This window comes from Adiantum capillus-veneris, chromosome 11 (genome assembly GCF_014529385.1).
Source record: "Adiantum capillus-veneris isolate H3 chromosome 11, ASM1452938v2, whole genome shotgun sequence".
Taxonomy (NCBI): Eukaryota; Viridiplantae; Streptophyta; class Polypodiopsida; order Polypodiales; family Pteridaceae; genus Adiantum; species Adiantum capillus-veneris.
In genome coordinates, this window is record NC_140941.1 from 4,738,633 (window position 1) to 4,746,912 (window position 8,280).

The 8,280-nt window shown below is 44.0% G+C and overlaps 1 protein-coding gene across 1 annotated transcript; it reads right to left on the reverse strand.

Moving 5' to 3' along the window:
- Positions 1 to 284: 284 nt before the first annotated feature.
- Positions 285 to 3,631, reverse strand: LOC147446830 (uncharacterized). Its single transcript, XM_086524192.1, has 2 exons — positions 3,096 to 3,631; positions 285 to 3,023 (listed from the first exon to the last, which is right to left on the reverse strand). Exons 1-2 carry the CDS (start codon positions 3,605 to 3,607, stop codon positions 794 to 796), a joined length of 2,742 nt encoding a protein of 913 aa, XP_086380318.1. The 5' UTR covers positions 3,608 to 3,631; the 3' UTR covers positions 285 to 793.
- Positions 3,632 to 8,280: the final 4,649 nt, after the last annotated feature.

Below are 8,280 nucleotides of genomic sequence, written 5' to 3' on the forward strand. Positions count from 1 at the left end.
CAACATTCTTTTGCTATAATAAATTGAGCGTTATTGGAACACATTTGACATGTTAATGGAGAAAGATTATATATAGAGAGAGAGAAAGATACACTTACACACACATACACAGTCACTTTCATAATGAAAACATTCAAATGAGTATTGGGTGACATAAAACTTAATAAAGAAAGAATGGTGATATTATATGGAAGTCTATATTACACACACATACACAGTCACTTTCATAATGAAAACATTCAAATGAGTATTGGGTGGCATAAAACTCAATAAAGAATGGTGATATTATATGGAAGTCTATATAAAGTATCAAAAATACACTGACAGTGATCTATGAATTAATGTTACTCTAATTTGAAAGTGAGGGGTAGGGCAACCCAAATCAGTCATCCACTTTGGGTCTTCCAACATCCTTGAAATTCTCCCTCGCATTTTTCTCAATGCTGAGGTGATTGCTATTTCACCTCTCTGGTCTTGATACTTTTCTCTCTGATCCATCATTCGCGGGAAGCGGTATAAGGTCCAATGGAAATGTTTTGAAAGGATTTAAAATTGTTCACAAATCTGAGGGGCTCTCTTTTGACAATGATATTTTTCCAGCCTGCTTAGAAACATTGAGATCTATATATGAGAGAGCCAGGTGCGCCGTCAATATTAATACACAGCCTCAGAGCTGAAACACGTGGAATTTTTTATTTACCCTTCGACTAGGTTCAGCGGCTGATCGTGTACGGCTTTTAGCTCTATCTTGAAAGGGGCAGGGGTCCCTAGTGACCTGCTCTTCTACCTCCAGCTACGTCGTGAGCTGCTGTCTGATTGACGCACGGCTTCTTTTAGCTCCGCCTCGACGCCTAGGGCTTTTAGATCTATTTCTCTTTTTAGTCGACCGTGGAACGCCATGAACACCGGCAGCATGAGCAGCGGTCGCAGTCACTTCCTCCTCCCTTGATATAAAACTCCTATCAGCTGCTTGACGCCTAGGGCTTCTAGTTCTACTTCTCTTCTTGGGCGACCGTGGAGGCCTATGATCACGGGCCGCAGCGGTCGCAGGCACGTTATCCTCCCCAGTCCCCTTCTCCCTTGATATAAACTTCCTATCAGCTGCTTGACGTCTAGGGCTTCCAGATCTACTTCTCTTCTTAGGTGACCCATGATCGCCAGTCCCAATGGTCGCTGTCCGCTCCTCGCTCGATATAAAATTCCTATCCGCTGCTCGACGTCTAGGGCTTCTAAATCTACTTCTCTTCCGAGGCGACCGTGGATCCCCATGATCACCGGCCGCAGCGGTCGTAGTCTCCCTTGACATAATAGTCCTATCCTCTTCATTTCGCGTGTGTGCACTTGAACCCTCGGCATACCGATGTCCAAGGCGTCTTTGCTCAACGTTCGGATGAGCGCCTGCAGCGGTGGACCTGCCATGGTCAACACCTGCTGCTCGCTGTGAAGGCCGGTAGTCGGAATTTTCGTGCCGCTTCTGCAACAGCCGGGCCTCGTCGGCTCCGTGTCTCCTATCTAAGCGCTGGTCCGGTCGGCGACGACTGCTGCTCCTGGCTCTTCCATCTGACCTTCTTTCAGAGACGACCGGTCTGCTGGAAGAATATCTGCGTGGGTGAGCTAATGGAGTCTGTCCTACACGCTGTTGGTGTTGAAAGGGTGGTGAAGAGGCAGGCGCTGCAGCATATGGCAACTGATGGAGAGGATAGCGATGGCGTTGAGCGGATTGTGAGGCGCCAGCCAACTGATGAACGGGATAGCGAGGAGCGCCAATCCCTGATACGTTGTAGTTGTGCAGGGGAAGGGCAGGCTGACTAGTGGGGCCAACAGAAAGAATTTTCCGTCCTGATTCTGTCTGTTGTCGGGATGCTTGCTCCTGCCGTCGCCTGCCAGATCCCCTATCAGAAATATGTCTGCTGTCCTCAGTGCTTCCACCGTCAGCGCCACATCGCCGGACGCCCACTTCTGGCTCTACAGGTGGAATAGCAGCGGCAAATTCCTCACGGCTCTTTTCTGTCCTTTCACGTTTAAGATTGCTGCGTGAACATGCCTGCTCGTCTTGGATAGAACATGATAAGCCCCGCACTACTATCGATGCCAACTTGCCCCTGCTGCTGGCACGGCGCCCTCGACGGTCTTCGTCTTCAAGTTTCTCGGCTTCATTAAGTACGGCGCTCGCTGCATTAATAGCCGGACCTGGCTGCTGTAGCCTTTGGGTTGAAAGACTGCGAGGACGATCACTACGGCCTTCACAACGTTTCGTGTCAGCACTTATCTGGTGAAGCGGATTATCAGTAACTGTCCCTTTGCGTGGGCGCAAAGAATCTGCGACTTCATGAGCTTCCATAGGATCAGGAGGTAAGCGCCGGCCTGATTCGTTTCGGGAGGGAGGGCTGAGAAAGTCGAGCTTATTAATTGGCATCGCCAAGCCGAAGCTTTCTTCTTTTTTAGGAGGCGACGGGCGCTGCAAGGCGTTACGAGCATTCTTCGTGGCTGAATTCTTTCTCCGTCTCCGATCAGAGAGTGCTGGAGACCGTTGTGCATCGTAGTCTACAAGCCCTGACACTTTAAGAGCAGCACTTTGAGGCCGCTTTCGAGCAGTGCTAAGTAATTCGGCTTTGGTTAAGGCGGAGTTGCCGCACGCTTGATCAATGCCTTCAGCGTTGCAGCCAGTGGCTCCTTCCGTACGATAACCCTCGTTGTTAGCGAGAGGACTCTCCACAGCTACATCAGGAGACTGCACTATCACAGAATGCAGGGACTCACCATATTCACCAAGAAACAGATTAGCCTGCGTGGGCGCAGGTCCATGGGGTGACCGCGGCAATCTATGTCGCGGGCTCCGTCTGAGAGTAGTCGCAGCTAGCTCTTTACGTTGATCACCCACCTCTCGCTGGGGTCTTATTTTCTGAGGGGAAGTTGCAGCTGCTGAAAGATCTGCTTCTTCTTGTGGGCTCGATGGAGCTGTTAGGAGGTGATGTTCCACTACGTCACCTGGTTCCGCCTGCTTACATTCGCTGGATGTGGAACTGCTGCTGGTTACATCAGTGGGCATGTTTTTACGGTAAAAAAAAAAGGCAGAATGGGTAATTGGCTTGTACCTGAGCCTGGGGTGCATGTGGCTGATATCTATATGGCGGTCACGCGCGCCGGTGAAAAGACTCGACGGGCCTGCAGCGCAAGATCGCTCCTGGGACGGGCTACTTTCGGATCTGCTTCTTCTACGGTGGCTCTGCTTTGAGGGTGATTTTGCAGTCGCAGGGCTCTTTTTCTGACATGGCTCAGCTTCCCCTGTTACATCTGCGTCAATTATCCCTTCAGGCCGTAAGCGCCCTGATTCTTTCTGAACCAAACTTCGAGGTGCCTCCTCACGACGGGAACGAGTCGTCCTGTTGCGCGCGTGATCGGTAGTTTCAGGGCACAGCTGTCCCTCTAAATAGCGCTCATCAACCGCAGTACGATCTTCTGCTTCTATGGCTCTAGGGTCATTGGTGGGGGAGCGTCCTCGTTTCCAACGCTCTGCACGTAGGTAACGAATGTACTCCTTGTAAGAAATAGCATTATGGGGCGGAGGACCTGGTGGAGGTGGCGGCAACCTGTGGTCTGAATCCATGGTGGATCCTCGCCAGCGTCTCTTCGAGACGTCGCCTTTGCAGTGCTCTCGTCCTCAAACATCGCACCCTTTGAGTGATACGGGGTTGCACTGTTGTCCTCAAGGTGCATGGGACAATGAGTGGCGTGATCAAGGGGGAAGTAATCCTACTTTCGGATTTTTTATTGTCCTCAAGGTGCATGGGACAATGAGTGGCGTGATCAAGGGGGAAGTAATCCTACTTTCGGATTTTTTATTCTTGTAATAGAATATACAATTCAAAAAGAGTTACACGGATTCTAACTAGTCTTAATTCAAAAAGAGTTATACACATTCTAACTTCTATAGAATGTGGACATTTAGCATTGCGCACTAAAGGAAACGGGGCACTAGTAATTTGGCAATGGGGGCAATGCGTGAAAGGGATATACATATGGAAATGCAAAGAGTTGCCTTGGTCGCTAATATGTGCAGATCTTGATCAGCATCGAATGTATAGTTCTCAAAACAACGTCCAAGTAAATTGAACAAAACAAAATAATGTGGAAAATTCTAAAACGAGCAAGTGGATAAAGCATTAATGAGCTACAATGAATTGTTGTACTAACACTTTTCAATTGTCCACTCTACAAGCGATATTTGAGTCAAGCTATACGAAAGGAATGTGAAATGTCATAGATCAAAATTGCAAATTATATAGTGCACGTCATGCAAAAGTGCTATACAAAAGTATCATGGAGAGATGGTAATGTGGTCTCTTCAAAAAGTATAAGAAACGAAAGTCGTGCCTTGTCTCGTAGCATTTATGTGTTGCGCCAAGTAAACGCATAGTCATGGGGAGTTGGATGCAAATGACGAAACTTGCAGTGCAGTCTAGCTAGAGTCGCGCTTGTGCAATTGAAACATCCACTATTGTGAATAGATGTTCTCCTTGCCAGACACAAAACACGCACTAAGATAAATATGGGAGATGTAGCATATTGATTAAGTTTTACAAGAAACATTCTATGTCATAAAATCAAATATATAACTAATCCAAATGAATTTCTCATATTAAACTGATCATTTAATGTGGGAGAATAAACGGGAACAAGAGTTAGAATATAAACATGTGCTTATGGATCTATCTCAGCACGGGACCAAAGTCAATGGGTCCAAATGAGAGACGGTATGTCAAAGAGCAATGCTAGTGGATGGAGCTTGAAAGACCTTATGGTTAGCTTCATTAAAGACGTCTAAAGGTTAGTTTTAAAAGTCCTTCAACCAAGAACCTTAGGGTTTTTTTACCTTAGACAAGCTAAACCTCTGCTTGAGATGCTTGTCGTGCTTGAGCTCACTAAGGTGCTTGAGGTGCTTGTCGTGCTTGAGCTCACTAAAGTGCTTGATGGGCTTTGGGTGTTCCAAAGTCAACACGATCCCTACTACAAAGGAGGGGGAGATCCCTAAAGCTAGCCGCATGAGAGAGAACACACACACACACTCGAGAAAAGTCCAAGACTCGAGAACAAGTGTCAAGCCCCTACACATGTTGCCCTCATGTAGTACGTAAAGGAAGAATGCATGTCCTAATGCTACCCTTGTTGCTTGATATGCACAAAGAATGTGATCGGTCAGGCTTGAGGAGGTCCAATCACCATCAAGGGAGAGCTAGAAGAGGGAGTCTACCCAAGCAAGGAAGGGGTGTGCTTGCACGTATACCCTGTCTCAATCACTCACACACACGCTCATTCTCATAGTGGGGCGTGCAAAAACACCATCTCGTTCTCCAAGCTTGAGAAGTTGAGAGCCTACACCAATAACTCTTTGCTATGAAATGCAAATCCAACAAAGAGCCATGCTCCAAAGTGCATGCTTGCGAGCTCCATTACTATGTTGTTATGCTATACTATGAAACAAGAGTAATATCAAGTGAGGAGTCTATGGCTTTCTCGTATGTTACTTCTTCTTTCTCTTCCTTACCCTCATTCTGTGCTAGCTCTTGGGACTGAGACCGAGGACAAGTTAATGCTTTGGTAAGATAGTTAAGGGCATAATCTTGGTGCATGAATCTTTCCATCTTCATTGCATCAAAGAGGTCTCAAGGAACACAAATTTTGTATTGTACCAAGTCTCTCTACATGCAGGAATAATCTATAATACAAAATCATTTTGGAGGGAAGGCTGGCTCCAAGTAAATCGAATCCTCAACTGTTGCTAATTTCTCTAATCACTATGAAAATATCTAATTATTTACCACGGACTCTCATTGCGTTTTGTAGAGAGAAGGTCCAAAATCAGCTCGAGAGGGAAGAGAGAGGAGGGTGGGGGGGTTTTTTTTGCATCTCAAATATTATCACGACTATTACCACAAAATTTACCTCTAATATTACCGCATTTATTCTCGGAGCACGATTTAGCGTGTAAACATTCAGATTTTGGCTTAAACATCCCCCCCCCCAAAAAAAAATAAAAATAAATAATAATAATAATAATTTGGTGTTTCTCTCCTCTTAATAAAAATTATAGAGCATTATATGAAAATTTCAAATTTTTTAAAAAAGAGATATGAAAAGATGGAACAATAGTTAGCTATGTAGGATTACACTTGGTTATAGCTAAAATAATCACTATCACTTGATTAACATAATTTAGCATGATTCAAAAAATTAGAGAGAGAGAGAGAGAGAGAGAGAGAGAGATAATGGATTACATGACCAAAAAATTTCATAACTTAAAGTATGCAAATTTTTTATGAATCATCTTCCAAAAGATCCCTACAAGAAGCATCATCCAATTCTAAGCCCATGATTCCTAAATCAATAAAGATCAGAGAAACAAATTTGTCTTTTTTGGATGTGTTGGCTTCATCATCTTCAAATTCGTCATCCTCCATCTCATCATCTTCATCATCGTGAAAATCATTCTCATTAAGACTTGTGGCCGCCAGACTTGATTCATCGACCTCTCTCTCCTCTGTCTCCCCCTCATCCAAAGTAGGAGGTGGAAGAGGGTCGAAGATGGTCTCAGCTTCATTAGTGAAAAAAATGATTCTCTCCCGAGGTGTTATGAGAATTACGAACCAAAGTGTTGGTTGGTGGATTGTTGGGATATAGATGAACTATAGAAGAGAAGCTCAAAGTGAGTAACATTGGTATAATTAATGTTACAAGCAAATAAGAATAAAAAAGGTAGTCACTCTTCTGCTCACAATTGCGTGGAAAAACTAAATTGCCATACCTCCCTGTGTGATTCACACTATAGTCTACCATGTAGAGGCCATTCTCATGTCGTGTAGACATATTTGCAAACCACTTGCACTCGAAGATGAAGGTATAAAAGGTTCTAAAATTTATCTTTAGTATCCTTTCAATAGCTCCACAGTACCTGGCTTCATCACCATCCATGTCAAGGTTGCCCATGATGCCATAGTCCATGGTGGTTCTATGCTCGTCAATGTGGCGCGTATGAAAGTGATGACCCTTTGATCACATAGATTTAAAAGAAAGACACTACAAAATTATAAAATATATATAATCAATTACAAAGATAAAATCAAGAAAAAACTATACAATATGATTTAAGTATATGAGTACTCTCCCTTTGGTACATAGCCTCTTGCATACTCCCATTTTTTGTTGGTGATGTCTTTTCTGCGCGCTTTTTCTTTGGTCATTCTCTCATAGATCCACTCCGCACTAATGAGATCTAAGAAACTTTCCTTTCTGTCAAAAGAAGCCCTCTCTCTCTCTCTCTCTCTCTCTCTCTCTCTCTCCCATGGCAATATGAGCTGATGTGTCAATTTTTGGGTCATTTTGCAACCTTGGACCAAAACTAGGTCATTTTTAACCCCAAAAATACCATTTTCGATGCAAAAAATCCCTAAATTTATGGGATCACTCGCATAAGGACAAAAAACATATATGTGCATAATGTTTTATCAATATACCGTTTTGGGTCTTTCCACGCAATTTTGCAACGGCTCCTATTAGCTGGTATTTTCGGAAGTTTTTGCCCGCATCAATCTTATAGGTGAGACGAGTGTGCCACCGTGAAACACTTGGAATATGTACATTATAAAATCTAAATAGGCATCTTATCAAGTGAGAAAGCATGCAAAGACACCACATCCAAACCACAACATCCACCCCCTCTGAACCTGCACATCCTCCGGTATGTGCCAACTTGATTGCTTCTTTGTTTACATACACCTCGATTCTTAACATCTAATGATGAATTCAACAAGAACATAGTTTCCACTTAGGTAATACGGAAAGCATACAAAATGTTTGTCATAATAGCATAACCATATGATAAGCAACGCATTCCCTAAATTATTGTTAGAGCTATATAGAGAGCCCACTTATGCTATATATAGCAAGGAGTCCCCACTATATATGTGTACTGAGTGTATGCTCTACACACACTTTGGGGTTTGGAATTGTGGTGTCGTCTCTCTCTCTCTCGTCTATCTTGTGCGTGGTTGTTCACAATGGTATCAGATCTGCGAAGCGCACGACCACAAAGACCATGAAGAGGAGATGTTAGGTCTCAAAAAATCATGAAGATAAGTATAACTTGTAAAATTGTCGTTCAATATTCTGTTTGAATTGTGTGAGATTTCTGTTTTGGGTTTGAAACTTATGAGAGACAAGGTATTTGTGTGTGCAAGCGGTTCCAAGAGGTTGTTGGAGTCCCACACCTCCTCGGAAATTCTC